Here is a 22,141-nt window from a genome sequence, read left to right on the forward strand (position 1 = left end):
GGCCTGGAGTGCCTCATCACCCCAGCAAACCAAATTTTAATTTAATTTGTTAAGTTTTATTTAAAGTTTTATTAATTTACAGTTAATTTGGTTCAATAAAAAAGAGGACCCCAGTTTCTAAGGAGGATTGGAACATTATGGCCAGTACCTCTGCGATTTCCTCCTTAACCTCCCTCAGCATCCTAGCATGCATCCCATCCGGTCCTGGTGACTTATCAACTTTAAGTTCAGACAGCCTTTCTCGTACCTCCTCTTTATAAATTCTTATCTCATCCAGTATCTCCACAACCTCCTCTTTCACGATGACCTTTCTGACTTGCTTTATTTACTTGTGCTGAATTTAATTCTGTTTGGTTTTGTTTGACATTTTTTTCTTTGCATCTTTCACTTTATATATAACCCCCTCCCCCTCACCTTTCCACCCTCTCCAGGTCTTTGCCTCTGCTCTTCTTTTGCTGTGTCAAACTTGAATAAATGTAGCTCTGGCCGCTCCAGTATGAGAGACAGCTCAGGGACAGTGTTAGGCCAGTTTTCGACCTGTTAAAGAGGCTGAGGTGGCCTTCCCCTCCTTATTAGCATTTGTTTACACTGTCTCTTCTGGACTCAGTTGTCCCGGTTCAATTTAGAGACGCAGCATGCGGCGGGGGGGAGGAGGTTGGGGAAGGAACTGGAGTGGATGCAAGGGCGAAGGAAGAAAATCTGGCCAAGCTAGAGTTAAAACTTGCACACGTTTTTGGTGGGAGGTTGGAGGTGGGATCACCAAAAAAAACCGTCGCGTAGTCACCTTATTTATGTGATCAGAAGCCCTTGATGAGATAACAGCCTTGTAATTTATCTCTCTGGGGTACCCATTAAAAAAAATTAATATAACACTCGTCAATACTGAATTTTGCATCCAACCTTTACACCGTCTATTTTTATTCTCCCAAGATCGTAGCACTGCGCAAAAATGCTAAAGAAAAATACTAATCGCCACTTCCCCCCCAATCCCCTTTGAAAAAGCAGAATTGGAGGAAGATATCAATTGAATATCGATGACATTTGCACAGAAATTAACAGAAAAATTAACAGAATAATTCTTTGCCGGGAGGGGAGGGGAGGGAAATTTAAAAATATATAGTACGTTCCAGTAGGAGGTTTTTAAATATATATATATATATTAAAAAACATTTTTTTGGCAAATGATTAAAAATGGCCCTGGGTCGCTGCCCCACTTCCGCATCACGTGGCTCTCATTCATCACGTCGCCCAATGGGGGAGCCGCTCCGACGTTCCATTCCTCCTCGCTCAATTTGTTACAGTGTCGTTCTGCTGTTGCATTCGGCAACATTTTGTGTCCCAGCAGAGCAGAAAGAAGAGGGTTTAAGAAAACAACAACAGCGCAGCAAAAGGCAATTCTCTCCCCTCCCCACCCCCCCTCCCAAAAAAAAACACTGGGAAGAAGGAAAGAAAAAAAAGGAAGGAAGAAAGGAACAAAGAAAGGAAAAGGAGAAGAGAGAGCCAAAAAAAAAGGGGATACGCACTGAGCAATGCACCGAGATGTTTCGGTGCTAAACACAGCGGCTCCCATCAGCGTCGCCTTTTGAAAAGCCGAAGGTGTACAATGTGTCGCGACTGCATTATGAAAGATAAAAAATAAGGCTTCCCACCCCCCTCCCTTTACGCGGTTTGAACACAGGCACACAAGAACGAAGAAAACGTGCGGGAAGTGTCGGCGGAAGCAGCTCATCTGGCTTTGTTTTACCCTCCGGACTGAACGTACATACGCAGGAATTTTTTTTTTCCCTCTTGTTGGATTTCAAGGGAGGGTGTTTTGATTTTTTTTGGGGGGGAAAAAAAATTGGGGGAGAGCTACGTTTCCCAGAGGGAAAAAAAGAAGGGGGCGATGTATCCGCAAGCCAGGCAGTCGGTAAGTGACTTGCGGTCGGAGCGCACGCTTCAATTTCAGTTAGTTAATTTCACTTTCCCCCCCCCCTTCCTCTCGAACCGAAAATGCTGAAGTGAAACTGACCCGGCTCTCTTTTTCTCATGGACTACCCCTCGCTGTCGTTGACTGAGCTTTTAAAGCTGTACCAATCAGCCCATGTTATTTTTTTAGGTCTTGACATTCATTCACTTTTTTTAACCGAACGCCAACTTAATCAGAAAAGGCCTTATTTTTTTTGTGTACTTTGAATGCTCTGATTTTTAAAAAAATGTTCTGCATCATTTATCTGCAAGATCCCATTTAAAAAGGAAATGTGCACTCTCCTTTTTAAGATTTGTAATAACGCCCTGTTTAGATCTGTTGTCGACATTGACATCTTTTGTTTCTGGTTGCTGTTGTTTAAATCCGCTTGTTCCACACTTCACCTCGAATGTGGGCCCTACCAGCTTACTGAATTAACCGTTTTGCTGGCATACTTGTAACCAAGGTACATTGAGAAAATTATGTTTGCAAACAAATAGCCCATTTAGGGAAATCAAAGATGGAGGTGGGACTGTGTACCCACCACAATTCAGGTTTTTTTGGTGTGCAGAAGTTTTTAGGGTCACATTAGGATCCCCAGGGTAACCATAAGAGAGTTGCCTCCTCATTCACGTATGACCTTTAACCTATATTTAGATTAGCACATCCACAGTTTCCATTTTGTGTGTGCAACATTTTACAGATTTCAATTATAAATCTTCAAGAAACGCTGTCCAAACCCTAGCTTTCTATTTACCCGAGTCCAGTGGATCCTAAAGGTTTCTTATAAAGCCTGAGTTGTCTGAAGGGGGTGAAATATAGTCTGCTTTCTGTATCTTCACCTTATCCTTTCCTTTCTCCAGTCTTCACAAGTGGTGGAAGTGTGAAGGAATGGGTGGGCGAGCAATGCGAAGATAACTTTTATTGTGTGGACACAATACCTTAGTAGACCTTTTTGTTTATCCATCCAATTTTATTTCCTTCTCATTTTCTCTCCGCCTCCTTGGAGGTGCTGCCCCATGCTGGGGGATGATCCTGCAGATGATGGTCTGTGTCTAGTACCTTGCCCACAGGTCCCTTCTCCACATGCCTAGGCAGGGAATATGTGCAGGTTATTTGACTGTGGCTGGGGCAATCCTATCTTTGCCCAACCTGTGCACTTTCTAGCCGGAGATGCTGGGTAAAATGGAGCTGATATTTCTCCTGTCTAGCAGAGGGGCACCACAGCCAGTTGTAGCACCGCTAAGTAGCTAAATCAGCACAGAGTGGGTATTGAACCTGGGACCACCCTGCTTGGAATGGTCTAGTTCCACACTGGGCAGCAAATTTGCCCGCAAAGCTACCAGAGGGGGGCTCCTTTCATTGTATTTTTGGAGAAGCAGATGGTGGTTGCTCCCTTTGCCAAGGCTCGTGTGCAGTCTCCTTTGATCACAACTGGCCGTGGTGTCCCTGTGCTCGACGAGAGAAATTTCAGCCTGAGTTCCAGTTGGGTGGAACTATCTGGGCTGTGGAATTCTTCATAATCCTTGTGACTCATTAATCGGCCACCAGGCGGTGCAGTTTGAGCCGGGTGTGGTCTGGCCAGTGTTTCTCCCTCCTGCCACCAATGGAGAGGATGCCCTTCCATGGGGTACTTTGAGCAGCTTGACCGGCAGGTGATAAAATACTTCTTTAAATCTTCTATTCTTAAGGCTTAAGGGATCAAGGGGTATGGGGAGAAGGCAGGGACAGGGTACTGAATTTGGCTGACTAGCCATGATCTCATTGAATGGCGGAGCAGGCTCGAGGGGCCGAATGGCCTACTCCTGCTCCTATCTTCTATGTTTCTCTTCTTGGAAAACCTTCCCCCATCGCTCCTGCAGATACTGCCACGTGCTGGGGTGTAGTTCCACGGGTGGCAGCTGTCTCCCAGCTGCTCTCCCAAGTGACTCCTCTTCACACTAGGTGGGTGCCTTGATGGCGAACGCTAGTAGGCTACTCATCTGGGGCTGGAGGACTCGGCCAAAGTCAGATCCATCCACATCCAGTATCGACATGTGCCACCTTTTCAGTGGGAGTCCTCAGGGATGGGAACCTTGGCTGGTTTTTTTTGTTGTTGCTGTTGTCCCTTCTTTGGGAAAAGCGCTGAGTTCATTGGTAGTGCTGTGGTTAAGGCCAGCTGACCCAGCCCAAACCAAGGAAGGGAACCTGCAAAAATCCTGGTTTGTATGGCTCAATTCCCCATTTGGCAGTGAGTGCACTTAGCAACTTCGTGACTGGAGAAGCTTCCGAACATTCTGTTTAACCCCTTCCCTTCCCCTCCGTTCAGCTGAGCTGAATTTTTGACCACTTGCTGGGCAGTCCAATGCTCAACAACTTGAGAAACCAAGGCACATGTTTGTGGATGTACACTTAAATGAATTGTTGCCTGTTCTTCAGCGGGGAGGGGGGGGGGAAGAAAACATCCTTTCACTCCGTTTTCTTCCCCCGGCCAGTAGTTAGCTCCTTGCTGCTCCGCTGTGCCATGGGTGTGAGGTTCAAGTGGAATCATGACCGTGTGTGTCAGCAGCCTATTCAACTGTGGATGATGCAGTCAATCCTGATCCTAACCTCGGCCAGTGTGATGCATGCAGGGGTCACTTAATCGCAATCAGGAGTGGGATCCCTGGCTAATTCCCCTCGTCCAGGGCCACTGAGGCCAATTATAGCACCCTGTTTCCCATCCTGCCTGAGATCCGATAACTCGACACAGACTGGGAATCAAACCTGTAATTTTCCAGATGAGATACGGAAGGAGTTTACCAGGGCAATTAAAAGCGGCATGACTACAAGCATGCCATGTATCCTGGCAACATCTGTTGCGTGACCTCTGATAATCCAACCAGCTATGCTTTTGGAACCACTTTCACATCCCTTCACCCACCCCCTCCCAACTTTAAATCTTCACAATTGTGTTATTATGCTATAATACAAAATGAATTTGCTGTTCCATCACGCAACAGAGTCGTGTGTAAACGGTGCAGAATTATATTCTTCGACCAGTTTTGGATTTATAAAGTCTCACCGCAGAGCTAGTCCAAGCTGGGTGGCAGATTTGCGTCAGGCTGGGACATAAGTGGCTTGTGTTCATTTTGTGCCGCTCTCTGCGTGGGAAGGAAAATTCTGCGTGTGCGTCAAGCTGGCAGTTTAAAGATGTAATGAGCTATAGTGACTGGAATTTTCTCCGATCAATAGGTAGGTTTCTTGAACGGCTGTTAACCTTTCTCTTCACTGCACCATTCATTGTGAAGCAATGCAAGTTCTTGAGGCGAAGATTGAGATCTTGTATTTGGGGGGGGGGGGTGGGAGGAGAGAGAGAAATAGTGTGCTTGCCCTTTTGACCTTCGACCCCACCCCAGGGTCCTGGTTCTGCAGACATCCAACTGTGTGAGTCCACAAATCATGTGAAGACTTGAATTCGAGAGAGATTTGTGTGTTTTTTTTTAAAACGGGCACATTTTTATTTTAAGCAAACTCTCTCTAGTTCTGGGCGGGGGAAATAAATAAAACTATGGGATGGGTTTAATCTGTGATTGTTAAGTTAATTGCTGTCAGTTGTAGGAGAGCTGCGATTATCCTTCAGTGCTCCCAAGTCTAGGGAGAGGAGGGGAAAAACAAATCGGCCAGGGATCGCAAATCTTTATCTAGTAACTCCTGCAGGAACAGGCACTAGTAGACGTTGGGCGAGGGTGCACTGGAGTTCAGCTGGAATGCTGTCTATGGTGGAATAGCCTGCTGACATTCAGTGTCTGGGCTCACACGAGAGGTGCCTCTTCGGTGACGCAGCCTATGTGGTGGCAGTACTGCAGCGTGAGTCACTGCTGCCAGAGGGAAAGGAGAACCTTCTTGGGGGTTCAAGGCCCAAAATGAGACGGTCAGCTTTGCTTCGTGCAGAAGCGAGTGCCACTTTTTCCTGCAATCTTTGAGAGTGGCTCATTGTATTCGAGCCCAGTTATTGCTCGTATTCTACAGAATTAAACAAGTTTCCCCCTTTTATATAAAAAAAAAAATCAACATGTGACCATTCAGTTTTTGAAGTGTCCCTGGATGGTTTGTGGTATAAGCACTAATTTAGCTATTCGACCATGAATGTCCTGCAGGACCTCAATTACAACACTTGTCTACAAGTGGCAGCATTTGGACTTTTCCAGTGCAGCAACCATTTCCAGTTTGGTTTGGATCAGATCCGAGAATGTCCAGCTGCCTTATTCCCATGTTGAGCAGGGGCAGACGTGACTAGCTGGCTATCGCATCCATTGTCACACCTGATCGTGGAGAAGCGCATAGATTGGTGAAATTGTAGTGCTGTGTCTTGAAAGAACTTGCATTTTAATTTTCAGCCCCATCCTAAAAATATATATATAAAAATACCCTGAGTGTGTGCATTTTGTAATCCCTCCCTGCTCCTTTTTTTTTAGTGCAAATATTTCACTCCAGTTAAGAGAATTCAATGCTGGGGAATGGAAAAGTTAATAATTTTGAGTACCTGGTGTTAGCATCAGGCACCCCTGGGTTAAATATACTACTATTACAAAAGAGAGTGAAGCTTATTCTACTTTGGATTAATAATGTGCCTCAGCTCCAGTCTCGGAGGAGAGTCCCCAACTCCACGTGGGCCTTATGAGATTGGTTATTTAGTGCCAAATAATGGGCGATATTTAAAAAAAAAAAAAAAAATGAAGGAGTGCTGATGCTTTGCGGTCAGTCTTTAGTGTGTTTCGAATGGGTTTGATCTCCGCTACTGCTGTGTCCAGCTCTAGTTCCAATTGTGCTACAGTTTCATTCCATTGTGATTTTTGGCATGGATTAAACGTCCATAAAATGTAACCTTTAAATCTTGCTGGGCTCTGCAATCCAGCATGGTTCTGATGCAGCTTCCTCACTCCAGGCGTAGGTCTCCTGTCAGCCAGTCTGCGCAGTGTAAAGGTGGGCTTGGTTGATTTGCCTGTTCAGTGCTCTTAAATCCAGCTTCGACTCACTTCCAGGCAACATGTCACGGATGCTGCCTGGCCTGCTGAGTTTTTCCAGCGTTTTCTGTTGTTATTTCAGATTTCCAGCATCTGCAGTATTTTGCTATTGCACAGAACTTGGTTCCCTCGTGCACCAACAAAGTATCAATAAAATGCTGCAGGTTGCGTTAGTTGGACTTGGAGGATGTTTACCCTGGCTGGGGAGTCTAGAACTAGAGGTGACCGTCTCAGACTAAGTGGTCGGCCATTTAGGACTGAGATGAAGAGAAATTTCTTCACTCAAAGGGTTGTGAATCTTTGGAATTCTCTACCCCAGAGGGCTGTGGTATATTCAAGACAGAGATCGATCGATTTTTGGAGACTAAGGGAATCCAGGGATATGGGGATAGCGTGGGAAGGTGGAGATGAGGTAGATCATCAGCCATGATCTTATTGATTGGTGGAGCTGGGCCAAATGATCATCTCCTGCTCATTATTACGTTCTTATGATCGTACACTGCCATACAGACCAGGGAAGTCCCAGGCTCAATTCCCGTCTGTACTGAGATAGCTGATCTCCGTTGTGGTCGCGGCAGGGACGTTCCAGCTAACCACCTATGGCCCTTGGCTGGCGAGGCCAAAATACTCAAGGCTCCTACTTTTGATCGATATTCAATGAATCTCGCTGGAAAGTGCAAGTGTGTGGCTTGAGCTTGGCTGTAATATCTTCCATGGTCGAATAGACTCCTTATGCTCATGACTGAAGAATGGTCACTTGGGCAAGCCACCAGACGGTAACTAGGTGCGTGTGGCATTGTATGCCAGCACGGAGTCACTCCCATCAGGATATGAGAAAGTTTGAGCTGGAAGAAACGGGGCAGATATTAAACTGAAGTAGGGGGTGGGTGGAGTGCCAACAATGTACTAGATAAGTTTCCTGTTTCCAATATATGTATTTGCGTAGTCTGTGTGGACCTTACTAGATAAGAACACTGGCATTCTATCGCTGTATGCCCCCAGTCAGCCCAAAAGTGAGAGGGCAATTCGGTCTATAGACGTCTTCACAATTGCCATTCGTGCTGCTATGTTATTGGCAGACTCCTTGGCCTGATTGTCCCTGCCGGATTATTTGTCCTGCTTGAGAACTGGCAAGTTGTACCTGTTGAGGCCAGTTTATCTTTGGCTGGGATTTAAACTCTGGCTGACGGCATGGCCATCTAGACCCTTCGCGGCGAGAGCTATTGGGCCACTGTGATTGTTTGTGAAGTGTTGAGCCATTAATTACAATTCAGACATCCAAAAGGTGCTTCTGTTAATATTGCCATTTGATCAATGTCTTGCCAAAATATTCAAAGAACATTTCTGTAGATGAGAGTTGGGCTGTTTTGTGGCAATTTTTTCTTTTGGCATAAATGAGGTTTGGGTGACTTTCCCCCCCCCCCCCCCCCCCCCAACCTAAATTTTGTGAATTGCCCAAAATATAATGTTTGTGTCCAAAAGGTGATCTCTTGGTGTTTTACACGCTGGCAGTGGTAAATCTCTGGATTCTCGAAGCTGGAAAATGATTCCTCTTTGATTAGATCTGACCCTTCGGTGCAGTCAAGGTACAGAGAAAATTACGCAAGAGAATTTATTGCAGCTCCTGTCTCAATTTACTGAAAAGCCGTACACGGGGTCTGAATGCAACCGGGGCCGAGATGGAGCCGTACTTGCGTAGTAACTCAAACAAAGTTGTGTGTATAGTGGAGCGTTTTTACTGTGTCGGTGATTCTTTTAGTGCGGTTGTGGGTGAATGTTAAGGTCTATACCTGCCTTCACGTTATTTTTTTAATCTTTTACTCCGTTTATTTTCTTCCCTACTTCTGAAGGTGTTGACTCTACTGGAGTACAGTTCCTCGAATGTCTTGTGACCAATCTTCATGTGCGAGACCATGAATGCTGCCAGGTTATTTGACAATTGTTGGGTGGGAGAGGGGTGGGTGGGTGGGGGGTAGGATTTTGACTAAAGCCTGACCTGTTCTCATCCAGTGACCACCCCTGCAGTTTTCAGCAAGCTTCAGCAGATAGCAGTTGAGAGCAGAAGCACTTGGTGTTTTTCTTCTCCTCCTTAACCCAGGGGCCACGGAGACCAACTCTGGGGTTCCTATTGCCCTCCCGCTGCCATCTTGGCTGAGATCAGCTAACTCAACACAGACTGGCATTCCAACCCGAGACCCTCTGATCTGTTATCAACTCCACGTTGTGTTTGCCACCGGAGCCACCAATAGGAAGCTCTTCATGTTTACTCTTGTACTTTTGCTGTTTTTCCTCCTTGGTTCAGGAGCATTGGCTCTGGCATCCAACAATTAGAGTGGTGTCAGAAGAATTGCAGTGACTGTTAATTGCAGTAGCAATGGACTGGATCATCTTAAATAGAAGTGAAAAAATGAGAAGCTGAAGGGTTCTAAAGTTTTCAGTGGGTATACCTGTTACTTTGGCTAACCACTGTGCTAGGGCTTCATCTCTCCCCTGTGCGATCTGGATTTGAATCCGGCTCTCTCAGAGCAACTGTAAGTCTCCACGCTCTGATGGCTATCATAAATTAAACAAGTTGAGCAAAGTTTTTTCATTCAGATCCCAGTGGATAGCGTTGAGTCTCGGTTGCAATATCGTTTTTCAAATGAAGTCGTTCTTGATTACACCTACAGCTTGTGTAATTTGAGGGGGTGGGGGGGTGGGGCCCCTAACACTAAGGAGAAAGAAAGACTTGCATTCATATCGGCACATGCCATGTTTGAGCCATACCAAGGTGCTTCACGGGATAATTTGCAGTGTGGCCATGTATGCAAATGCGGCAGCCATGTTTACATAGCAAAATCCTACATATAGCACTTTTTAAAATGGTGTTACAAGGGAGAAATCACTGCTCTGGGATCTCTGAAGTTCACCTGAACAGGTGTACTGGACTTTGGCTTAATGCCCCATCAAAGGGCAAATTCCCAACGATGCAGCGCTTGAGTGTCAGCCGAGATTATGCGCTCAAATCCTGGACTTGGGCTTTAAGCCACAACCCTTTGATTTAAAGGCAAGAGTGCTACCCACTTAACCAAGCTCTCACTGTATTGGAGGCCGGGGACTGAAGGGTTGCTGAGGAAAATGACTCTCTCTTCCAAGTGGAATTAGCAGTTGTTTACCAGTAAAATTGATTTTGAGCTGGCCGTTTTAGTTATGAAGGCCACACCCAAAGATGGTTGGTCGTGGACCAGTTGAGGAGGTGGGGGTGGGAAGGGGAGGTTCATCTAATGTTGGTGCTCGACTCTCAACTCAAAGGGTTTTGCTTCACTCAAGGATTCCAAGCAGATTTGAAGCTGGACTTACTTGGATGTGCAGTGGGAGTTTTGGATGGGCAGCAGAGGAGTGTATCCTTATGTGGGATAGGTAAAGATGGGGGAAAAGCTAGCAGGACTGATCTGGCCCATAGGAATGCTGCTCCTATTGATCAACCCTGGAGCAGGAATAATTTGTTGTGCACTTTACCACGACTATCTCACCACGCTAGGTGACTTGAGCTGTAAGTTGGGGAACCGCCTGTATATTTGGGGTTTGGCCAAGGTGAGTTTCACTATAGGCAGAGCCTGAAGTGGAAATTGTATTTTTCATCACCCCAGTAAACCAAGCTACTGAGCAATCCACACAGGTAGAGTTTCATACTCTGCCACCACTGGTAATGGAGTGCACAGCCTCTCCCTTTAGGGAACACCCTAGGAGTTGAAGTCCAGAGACATTATTGTTGAGGTTTGCTCATTAGGGTGAGCATCCATGAAGCCATGCTCAGTGATGAGTAAATCCCTTTGGGACAGGAGCTGGGAAAACTGCCAGATGGAGAGGGGAAAAAAGGCATCACTAGGAACTCGCTACCACAAGAGGTTGAGGCAAACAGCTTAGATGCTTTCAAAAGGAAACTAGATGAGTACATGAGAGAAAAGGGAATAGAAAGATATGCTGAAATGATGAGATGAGGTAAATGGAATGACAAGAGATTAGTGTGGAGCAAAATATCCCTTTAAGCTGCGTGACTGCGCAGTTGCGTAGAGCTCCTGCGTAGCGGGCTCACCGGCGCTTGTGGATTTTTGAATGGGCCGCGCAGCCCCTTAAAGGGGCCGTGCGGCCCCAAAAATAAGAGGGAATATTGGTGTGGAGTATAAACACCCGCAAAGACTAGTTGGGTTGAATATTCAATGCACTCGGCCTTGATTTACTCTTGCAACACCCCAATTAAAAGTTTGCCCCGTTTGTTTTCTTCCACAGCTAAGTATTAAAAATAATGCGTCTGTCCCACTCGAGTGTCAACATTTTGTTACAGATGGAAAACTATATTTTTTTAAATGTTGATCACTTAATGCTGATTCTTGGAGCTGGAGCCTGATATTTACGAGCATTTCCAATCTGCAGACCTCCTTGCCAAACAACAGTTAAACTCTGATTAACCCAAGGTTGTGTGTTCCCTTACCAACGACTGGACTTTGTGGTACTACATGGACACCGCTTCACCTTAGCAGCAGAATAATAGTGTGAATTGCATGGTAGAACACTCCTGCTCTTGTAAAATTACAAGTAACTTACTGTGGGAGCAATGGGAAATTCTCTAGTTTAAAAATTAAGCTTGCATCCTTTTACTTCTGGTTAACTAAGTAACCCCAGCCAAAAAAAAAATCCTGACAGCTGAGTGAGTTTTATAGCCATTTTGAATGAATGTGTGTATGTATAGGTAATAATTGCCAAGACACTTCAATTGGTTGTTTTCACTGTTCAGTAAATACGAAGTAATGTACCTTTGAAGGAGAACTCTGGCCCTGTAATGAATGTTTATTGTCGAGCCAATGCTTTTTTATTTAACTACTAGACACCAATTTATTTATTTCTATTCTCGGCACCAGAGTGCCTAATTTAAAAAAAAAAAAAAATAATAATAATAATTTAGTGAAGAAACCGCGTCCTCAGAAATCGCAAAGTTAATTCCTTTCAGTGACTTCATTAGTGTGTCATTAATTTATGGAGGAAAAATAAGTGACCATTTTTTTTCATTTAGAAGAGGAATGCTGGGCGCCAGGTGTCACACTGGCCGTAGAGACGAGGAATGTCCCAGGTTTGAACCCTGACCCGAGTCATGTCGGCTGGTTTCCGGAGATGTTGGCGCGTTAGTTAGCCCCAGTGTCACTGGGTTAGGATGGGCTTGATTGCTTCCCCGTGCCCTTCCAAGCCCCTTATCTCCTCTGTTAAAACGTGGAGTTGAAGACAAGGCTGCATTTAGCTGTAATTTTATTGCCCATAGTTCAATACTCGCCATTGTGTGTCATTGAAGAAAGGTTGCATTAGTGAGCTATCAAAGTGCTGTTGGAGCCCATGGGATTGCTTTGCAGCCGGACTTGGCTCCCTCGGGGGAGAAAAGGTGATAAATTTGGATTGGGAGAAGGGTGGAAATTAAATTTTCATACTCTGCTCGCTCATCAGGCTCTTGACATTACAGAACCTGCACTTCATTGTGTAGTCTAATTCTAATTTGAATTTTCACACAATATTTAAAGCGTGTGTGTACAGCCAATGTTAACCGAATCCACTCATTAACATGGGTAAACCATGTATTTGCATGAAACTTTGCATTTCAAGGTGACTTCAGCATATTTGTATATGTCATTTGGCATATTGATCTAATCAGCACAAAATGCCTCTGATTTTACAGTCAAAAGAGTTGGATGGAACACTGTGACACAGGAGCAATAACTATACGGAAATTGTTGTGGTTTTAGATCTCTTGGCAATTGAAAATATATTGTTGCTCTTGGGAGTCTGAGCCTTGTTTATTTGCATTCAGTGCAAATTCAAAACCCAGTTGAATTGGAGGACTGCATTGTGGGGTTGTTTGTCTTTTCCTTGCCCACTCGATTAGTTTTAAGTAACGAGTGCAATACAACTGTAGCAGTCTCTAATCAGAGGATGGGTTAGCACCTGATCTATCTCTGGGTTCTTGGGTCAAACTAGGACTAATGGGGTGACAGTCTCCTGTGTGAAATGAGTTTGAGCTATCGCGATCTAATCTCTAGTGGTCGTGAATACGCAGCCCATCTTTTAAACCCTAACGGGCAAGCTCACTCGGAGAAAAGGAAGACTTGTATTTGTATAATGCTTTATTGTGTCTTCGCAAAAACCCCTCCAAACATCTCTCCAAGAGTTACTTTGAATGCAGTGACCATTGTGTAGGGCAAAAGTAGCCGCCATTTTTGCATACTGTAATCTCGTGAATTGTAATGAACTCAAGGACCAGTTTGCATGTTTTTGGTAATGTTGGCCAGGGCATAGGGAAATCTCCCGTGTCGTGGGATTTTTGACTTGCACCGTAACCACTGGCACAGGCTGACCAAGCCTTGGTTTAACATTCTATCTGAAGGATGACATCTCGACAATGCAGTTAGAAAATCAGCTTGGATTATGCTCTTTAAATCTAGGAGTGGAGCTTGAATCTAGAAACTATTGACTGAGGTGAGAGTGCCACGATGATTGGCATGAGAAGTAGAAATCTCAGACTTGTGCAGTTGGGAGGACCTTCAGGTTAAGAATCATTTTTGTAACATAGTAAAGGGCGATTGACTGACTGCCCATTCCACCCATGCTGTACGTGACTAAGGAGGGCTTGTTGCTGACACTAGGTGCCAACAGTGGGAAATCCTTACATGGACTTCCTTTACAATGATGAATGCAAGAAATCACCTCCGTAAGGTCTTCAGTCATGGGGGGTAGGGGACGAGGTGGTGGGCGTGAAACGATGCAATGCAGGTGAGTGGGCTGGAGCAAATGCAGCGGTATATTCTGTGTTTTTTCTGATCTCCTGAGGGGGGGGGGAGGCAAGAGGAAAGCCCAAAGTGCGGTGCAGTGTTTCTTATCACTGAGGTCATGTCCTTTTGTGGAGAAGACATTTCTGTGGTAAATCTACTGCCGAACCGCTAATTATATTGGAAAATAGCCTCTAGTGGGAACGCTGTGTTGACAGCATTGCTCTTGAGAAGGAATCACTCAGTCATGAAAAGGAAAACTTTATTTATGGGCCTAAAAGTACATGATGTACTGTTGATGTTGAATCTGATGTCTAATCTATAGTGTACATGTTGTTTTCCATTACTCTGCTGCCAAGTACAATGCTGTACCACTGTGTCTGCATATTCTCCAGGTCTAGTCTCAGCACCTGGTGTTCTAGCTGTGTTCTATCCAGATAGTGTTCATCTTCAAGGCCATCAGTAAAGGTATTGCATCAAAATAAACTTTAATGATTTAAGGTTTGTGCAGTGTAAATAAACACATTAAAAGGGAGACATTCAAGGTCTGGAGGTGATAAGAGTAATGAGTGGCCCCTAGCATCAGGACGTAAGACGAGAAGAACAAGAGCTTTTTGGATTTGAAAGGAGACAACTGATCGGTGCTATAGCAGCATACAAGATGGTGAATGGTATAGAAAAAGTAAAGCCTAATTTCAAATTGAATTCTGATGGTAAGCCAGGGGAGTACCTGTTCAAACTCATGAAGTTCCTCATACCAAGGGTCATTTAGTAGTGAAATGTTCTCCTAGGTAAGGTAGCGGAGGCAAAAACCTGGCTATCATTTGAGAGTTGACTGGATGTTGTGATGAGGGAGGGCGGATGTAGGTTGTTTCCGAGTGGTCTTCCTCGTCTGTAGTTTGTGAACTAGCCGGTATTAACACTACGTTACGAGATGGTAATCCACTTTCTGATTTCAGATAATCCAGCTTTGTACCCCTCAATGGAACCACTGCCTTGTGGCTCACTCCCTGGTACTTACAATCTATATTTAGCCATTTGTTCCGATGTCTGTTTTCTCTCCTACCTTTCTCTCCTGAGTGCTAATCCCTTGTTGGGTGTGTGGTTCCAGTGGTGCCTGCATCTAATGGCTATTATTTGTGCATGCATCTTGATGATGACAGGTTATTCGACCAGGGCGGCATTGTAGCAGAGCCTGATATTCAAAGCAGGAGCCACTGGATAGCAATCGGGAGCCCTGGCTGTTTTTATATCCTCCCTAACTTGAGAGCGCTGAGGCCAATTATAGGCTCCTACCACCGTCCATATAAGGGATGCCAATTTATCACAGCCGGCGATAAAATGAGATCTTGTTCTGGTCCTGGCAGCTCAGATATTCACTGGATAAACTCACAGCTCCCAATGGTCGAGTGAGTAAAGGCACTGCTCGGCCTACATGGAATAAGTGGCCCCAGGTTTAATTCTGCGTCTGTGCCGAATTAGCTGAATTGGCCTTGGGAAGGAAAAAAAATCGGATGGGGGTTCTTGCTCTCGTTCACAATCCAATAAGTCGTGCTCGAAAGTGCATTTGTGTGGACGTTGGGTAAGCACAAGATCTGGCTCTGCTGTGATGCCCTCCATGATGAATAGCCTGCCAACTTGCGGAATGGGCACTTGGGTAAGTTACCAGAGGGCTACAATGCTAGAAAGAAAAGAAAGACTTGCATTTCCATAGCGCCTTTCATGACCACCGGACATCCCAAAGCGCTTTACAGCCAATGAAGTACTTCTGAAGTGTAGTCACTGTTGTAATGTGGGAAACGTGGCAGTCAATTTGCACCCAACAAGCTCCCACAAACAGCAATGTGATAATGACCAGAATTTTTTTTTGTTATTGATTTGAGGGATAAATATTGGGATAACTCCCCTGCTCTTCGAAATAGGCCGCGGGATCTTTTACGTCCACCTGAGAGGTCTCATCTGAAAGTCGGCACCTCTGACAATGCAGCACTCCCTCAGTACTGCACTGGGAGTGCCAGCCTAGATTTTTGTGCTCAAGTCTCTGGAGTGAGACTTGAACCCACAACCTCCTGACTCACAACTGAACCATGGCTGACAATAGTGGAACCATACTGCAGGATACATCAACACTTAAATGCTTGCCAACGACGCCCACATCCCCTGAACAAAGAAAATAAACTTTCAAGGAGTGGAGGGCGGGGGAGGAAAACATCAAATAATTAATACTGGCAATGTGTTACAAGGCAGTAATGCCATCTGTGGATTCAGGTGATGTTCGTACTTTATTGTTGTGTAGGACATCCTTTGAAACCTTCAATAGCTTGTCTTCTGGTTCATTCACTGTTGTACATGCAGAATTCTATGCTTAACATCCAGCAAGTTGTTAAACTGGAATGTGTCAAAACTGAAACTTTAATTCAAAGAACTATGGATTTAAGGGAAAACATGTGTATTTGAATTGCCACATGGTAGTAAGTGTTGCAAGGGGAGCGATCTGCAAGTCTCTTCCGGTCTCTCCTCTCTGATGTTTGATTTGTAGTTTGACATGGCTGTGTGCGAGAGGCCTGGGAAGAGGTGTTTTGCTTGGGATTCCCCTGTGGTGACCTGGTGAATGTGGGGGGTGCGGGGGACTTGCCGACAGGCTCAGGCCCGGCCCATCGGCTGCAGTCATCCAGTTACTGGAGTGAAGATTCATGATATCATTGCAGGGAGAATTCAATCACCGAATGTCTCTTCCCAGGTTTCCTTAAACAGCCATTAAAAAAAAACAGGATATAAAAGTGGGCCGAGCGGCCTGTTTCTGTGCTGTATCTTCTATGTAATTCTATGTAAAACATGGGAACTGAAGAGGCTAGTTAAGATACCAAGAAATGGTATAAAGGGAGATAGCTGAACAGTTAGGATTACGTTCTGCTTTAACAACAGCTGTTGACTGACCTTGTTAGTCAGCTTATGGGTTGCCATTTTGATTGCAGTTTGCACAGTTGCTGAGGTAATTCTTCTCATAGCAGATGTTTATGATCATTTCTCAAGAATGTTAAAATGGAGGGTTGCAAGCTCTTCCTACGATGCTAATCAAATTTCTATCATTTAAAAAAAAAAGCCAAGGTAATCCCTTTTCATCACTGCACCATGGAATAAAACACAGGATTTATGATTGCTGCAGCAGTTTTAGTCCTTTTCTGAAGGTGTCGGAACAGCATATTGACTCTTGCTGTCTTTCTCCCCTCTACTCCCAGTAAGTAAGAGGACGCAAATTTCTAGGCAAAAAAGCAAGTCTGGATTGCTGATTTTTCTTGATGGACAAGGCAGGTGTGTCAGCAGACCAGAAGAAGCCAGCGTGGTTAGTGCTGCATATATATGTTATAAGTTCTCGAAGGAAGTGATGGGAGCAGCCTAGTTAGACCACACTTTTCTTGAATTGAGTGTTCAATACAAGGCTGAGAGAGGTTGAAAATAAATTTGGTATGGCGGCTGAAATATGGTCTTGTGTAAACACTCTTTCATTAGAGGTCTGTGGTTCTCTGCCCAGAGAATTTGTGGGTGTTTTTCTTGTACCCAGGGTTGGAAGCATCTGTGTTTTAAAAAAAATATATATGTATAGGTCTTTTTCACAAGCCAGAATCTAGCTGTGAAAAGTAAACTGGCTTCGCTAAACACAACATGCAGTATTGTGAAAAGGCAGTAAATTCTTCACCCGCTGTAGTAAATGCTGCTGTACTATTTAACCATTTTGGGAGTTCAGAATGTCCACCCTTCAGTGTGTTCGGGTTATTGTGAGAAATCTCTGGTGGTGGGAAGATGGCACGTGATTCCGATGTTCAGTGATGAAGGGAATGGATAAAGTGGGAGCAGGAAATCGTTGGCGCTAACGCGCAAGTGAATGAGGGGCATGATTGTGAAGATCAGTAAATTGAAAATTAAACACGAGCTGCGGCAGAAGAGGAGTGAGTTTCTGGAATAAATTGGCCCCGTGCAGTAAATGGAATCTTATGACTAATTGCCTCATTCCAGAGGGAATAGCTGCGTTCAGGCTTAGATCTAGGACACGATTATAGGTGGAAATGTTTGGAATACCAATTCAAAGGAAAGGCTTAATGTGGAATGAACTGAATACGTCCTTGTGTTCAAAAATCTGCAGGCTTGACTGTCGTCGTCAGTGGGATTTCGGTCAAGCGCACTGCGGGACCTCTGCAATTTTTGTAGTCTGTCCACTTGAACCGGAAACCTAAGCAGCACAATTGTACATTTAGGCCTTTGAAATGTGGGTTGTGTCTGCAGAGAAGGTTTAAAGCTGTATGTTAGTGGTTACAGCTCTGTCACTGGTGATGGGACTAACTTGGGGTGATGAATGAAGATCGCACAGGAAATATATTGGGTTTAAGTGTGAGGTTTATTCCCCTCACCCTCCCCCCATGTAACATATTACTACCAATTTGCTAAATAAACCTGATGGCACTTGTAGGCCAGACACTAGTGTTATCTTATCGATAAATGGAGAGTAAAAAGTTTTGTGCTGACTTTGATTATGGAATCAGTGCGACAGATTTGCTTCATATGGTAAACGGTGGGTGGTTCTACTCCACAACACAGAGCCTTGCTGAACAAGAGCACAGGCGGCAGACTCGGCCTCGTAGTGTTAAGTGACTTATCTCTGACCCATGAGCCTGTCCAGCAAAGTTTCATTGCAATTTCGCCTCATAAAGTTATGGATATGCCACAGTTAAGATGAATATAATCCTGAATCAACATTCAGAACTGGTTATATTTGGACTGGCTTTTATGCGGTTGCAGGATTAAGAGATTCACCTTGGGGTGGCTTTGATGCTGGACCTGATTCAGACACATGAAAAAACATTTCTTTTCTATGTGTTTCTCCTCTGGCCCCTTTTCCCTGGTGACTCCTTGCTGAGTACCTCCCCCATGTGACCATTCTTCATGTCTGAGCCTAAAGGGTATTATTAGTAGGCCATTTGTTCGCGGGGGCCATCCCAGTTGAGCCCAATCTTTCATCATGTATACACTTCCCAGCAGGAGTTATTGGGTGGCGATCAGGAGGGGGGAAGCCCTGGTTGACTGTCTCTGGATGCACAGAGGCCAATTTTGATACCCCTCTACGATAAAACTCAATGCTAGACTTGCAAAATTAACTTTTCCAATTCTGTCCTTCTCATTTTGACCTAGCAACCCTTCAGTCTTTCCCGATCATCGTCTCTTGTGTCTGCTGGAACTGCTGTCGTCTTTTCCAAAATAAAGCAAGTCTTCCACCAAAAGTAAAATCACCGTTTGCCCATTGCCGTACCCATTGTGCTGCATATACAGTATTAAAGACCTTCTGTTTGTGCACTCTGCCTGTTGTTAGTTTTTCCTCTGTTGACATTCAACATCAAACCTGCCTAGATTAATGTTTAAAATGGAAATTCTGTATGTAAACAGTTGCCTGTAACAATGTAGATGCAGGCTGTGGCCAGTAGGTGGTGCTTTTGAGTGAATTTCTGAAGTTTCTTACACCTCGTCGCCATCTTGTGTATGTAAAAAGCTTCTGTTCATCAACTGACTCTGGCCAATGCCATGGAGCAATTTACTAGTTTAAAGAAAAAGGAAAGGTGCCTGCTAGCCCTCACCAAGAGGCAGCAATGCAAGGGTGGCAGTTCCGTTAGCCCACCTGTTTGAACCCAGATACTAATATTATCACATTGTGATTATGTAACCGCAGCAGTTCTGCAGCTAAATCAATATATTGTTTTCACTGGAGTAAAGCAATATAAATGTAGCTTATTGAAGTCGCCCATTTCAAATGGGACTGGGAGCATCTGTAAATCAATGACTGCAATCAATGCTTGGTGTCCTTTAAAACCAAAATGATGGGAATAAAATTACCGGAGAAAGTTGGGATCAATGTAAAGCTTCATCAAGTGGCAGGTTGGATTCTTTCAGAGCTACGTGTTCAAATCTCAGACTCTACTGACCTTTGAACTTATTTTCATTTGTTGGCCATCGCCAGTTGAGGTTACTCGATACTGTAGAGTTGGGGGGGAAGCATTTCAAGCTCCGGGTGAGTGGGTTCACGACGGAAGGAGCAGCTGCACCCGGCAGGAGTGCATCAAGAGCCACATTGACGGTGGCCATGGAGAAATCTGTGGCTGAGACAGTCCCACCGCCATCCTTGCTGGCTGACTGACTGAGGAAGCATGAAGGTTGCAAGCAGCCTTGGGCAGATAGAGTGCATGGGGAGTCATAAAAATTTGAGGAGGGACGCTGATCAAATAACTCAAGTGATGAGATTCACATCTGAAATAGAAGGTCATCATTGAATGTGAATATGAACGTTAGTTGCATGAAGTGCTCCTTACAGATTCACCAATGAAGTTGTGTTTTGTGGAGTGGGGAAAGGAGCTGGGGAAATTTAATTTAAATATATTGATCAATTTTAATGGACTTGTGCTTATTAAGTGATTTTTTTTTTAATGAAGCCATTTTATTTATTAAAAAAAAAGCCTTATCAAGCCAGCAAATACGGGAGAGGGAATTTTCAGACTTTCCTGTGAGACAGCCCTCTTGTAGGAGCTAACCCTCAAATATCTTCACTCTGGGAGATGCCCATGTAAACCTCATTGCATCCCTGTTGACCAACTACAAATATTGTTGCATTGCCAGAGACCCCGTTGTAAATACCATTGCACTCCTGGGGACCTCCTTGTAAATACTGTTACACTCTCAGGAACTTTTATAATTCCCAGTGATAGAATCAGCTACCCAAAGGGATAGCTGCAGAAAGGACCTGGGTAGGGTTGCAAAATTCTGGGAATTTTAAAAAGAGGAAACTTTCCATGGGAATTTTCGGGAATTTATGGGAATTTTGAGTTTTTTTGCACACTGATGGTTTTTGTCTCTGACCCTTATATTATCTTTGTCGTCAAAATAGACATACTGTTCCATACAAATAAAAACAGGCTTTCAAAACTTTATTTAGGTTATAATTTTGAACTTTATTGAACCCCCCACAAAAAAGACCCATCTAAAATAAAATAAGAGCGTCAGCTTATTTAGCCTGTAATTTGTCCTTATTTTGTCCCTTTGAGTCTTCTACTCCTCATTGCTCCTCCTGATTCTCTGACTCTGGCTCTGACGTGTCCATTTCCTCCTCTGTGTCACTGTCTAGCTGTGCGATGGACACTTCTATATCTGGCTCAATAAGTTGTAGGTTCGCCCGGATAGCCACCAGTTTCTCCACTCTCTTGTTAGTCAGCCTGTTGCGCACCTTTGTATGCGTATTCCCAAAAAGTGACCAGTTTCGTTCAGAGGCCGCTGATGAAGGTGGGATTTGGAGTATCACCGATGCAATAGGTGACAGGGCCTCAGATGCACAAAGTCCCTTCCACCAGGTATGTGCACTGATATGCTTGCATGATTCCCATATCCCATCCCCATTCCAAAGACCTTGCTTGGTAGAGAACTTTGCCAGACTTCCCAGAACTTTGCCCACATCCAGATTGAGATGGAGTGAGAGGGTAGAAATCACACTGTAAGCGCTGTTGATCTGTTCTCCAGAAAGTATTGGTGTCCCAACATGCTTTGGATCCAGCATGTATGCTGCAGCATGAATCGGCTTGACACAAAATTCTTGACGCGTCTGTATGAATTGAACAATTGCCTTCTCCTCTGCTTTGAGCAGCAGGGATGTGGGTAGGGCAATGCTGATTTGTTCTTTTAAATCAGTAAAAAGCCTGAGAACATCTGACAAGACAGCATCATATCCTTCAATCTGAGCAATTGCAGATGCTACTGGTGAGAGTAGTTTAAGGCTGCTAACCACTCTCTCCCAAAACACATCATCCAGCAGTATTTTCTTGATGGTGGTTTCCATATCCCCAGACTAGGATATTGCCATTTCTTGCAGCGACTCCTTACCCTCCAGAAGGCTGTTGTACATTATGACAACACCACCCCATCTAGTGTTGTTGGGCAGCTTCAGTGTGGTGTTCTTGTTCTTTGTCATTTGCTTGGAGTTGTAGGTTGCTGCAACTACCTCTTTTCCCCTGACATACTTAACAACTTGCTTGGCTCTCTTGTACAGTGCTTCCATGGTTCTCAAACCCATGATGTCCTTGAGGAGCAGGTTAAGCCCATGAGCTGCGCACCCAATAGACATAATATGAGGGTAGGCCTCCTCCACTTGAGCCCAAGCAGCCTTCATATTCGCAGCATTGTCAGTAACTACTGCAAAGACCTTTTGTGATCCAAGATCGTTGATGACCGCTTTCAGCTCATCAGCAATGTATGTGCCTGTGTGTCTGTTGTCCTTCGTGTCTGTGCTCTTGAAGAACACGGAGAGGAGTGGAGACAATGTAGTTTATGATGCCCTCCCCTCGTACATTTGACCACCCATCTGAGATAACTGCAACACAGTCTGCCATCGC

The 22,141-nt window shown here is 44.6% G+C and overlaps 1 protein-coding gene across 2 annotated transcripts in view; it reads left to right on the forward strand.

The window, feature by feature from the left end:
* Positions 1-1,258: 1,258 nt before the first annotated feature.
* Positions 1,259-22,141, forward strand: part of chico — a 127,830-nt gene continuing 106,947 nt past the window's right edge. For both annotated transcript variants that reach the window (XM_086004558.1, XM_086004559.1), the window contains exon 1: positions 1,259-1,909. In XM_086004558.1, coding sequence (XP_085860684.1) covers positions 1,886-1,909 — 24 coding nt within the window. In that variant the 5' untranslated portion in view covers positions 1,259-1,885. The remainder of the gene's footprint in view (positions 1,910-22,141) is intronic.

The sequence above is a fragment of the Somniosus microcephalus genome, chromosome 13 (genome assembly GCF_052327205.1).
Source record: "Somniosus microcephalus isolate GS21.2 chromosome 13, FLI_Smic_1.0, whole genome shotgun sequence".
Classification (NCBI taxonomy): Eukaryota; Metazoa; Chordata; class Chondrichthyes; order Squaliformes; family Somniosidae; genus Somniosus; species Somniosus microcephalus.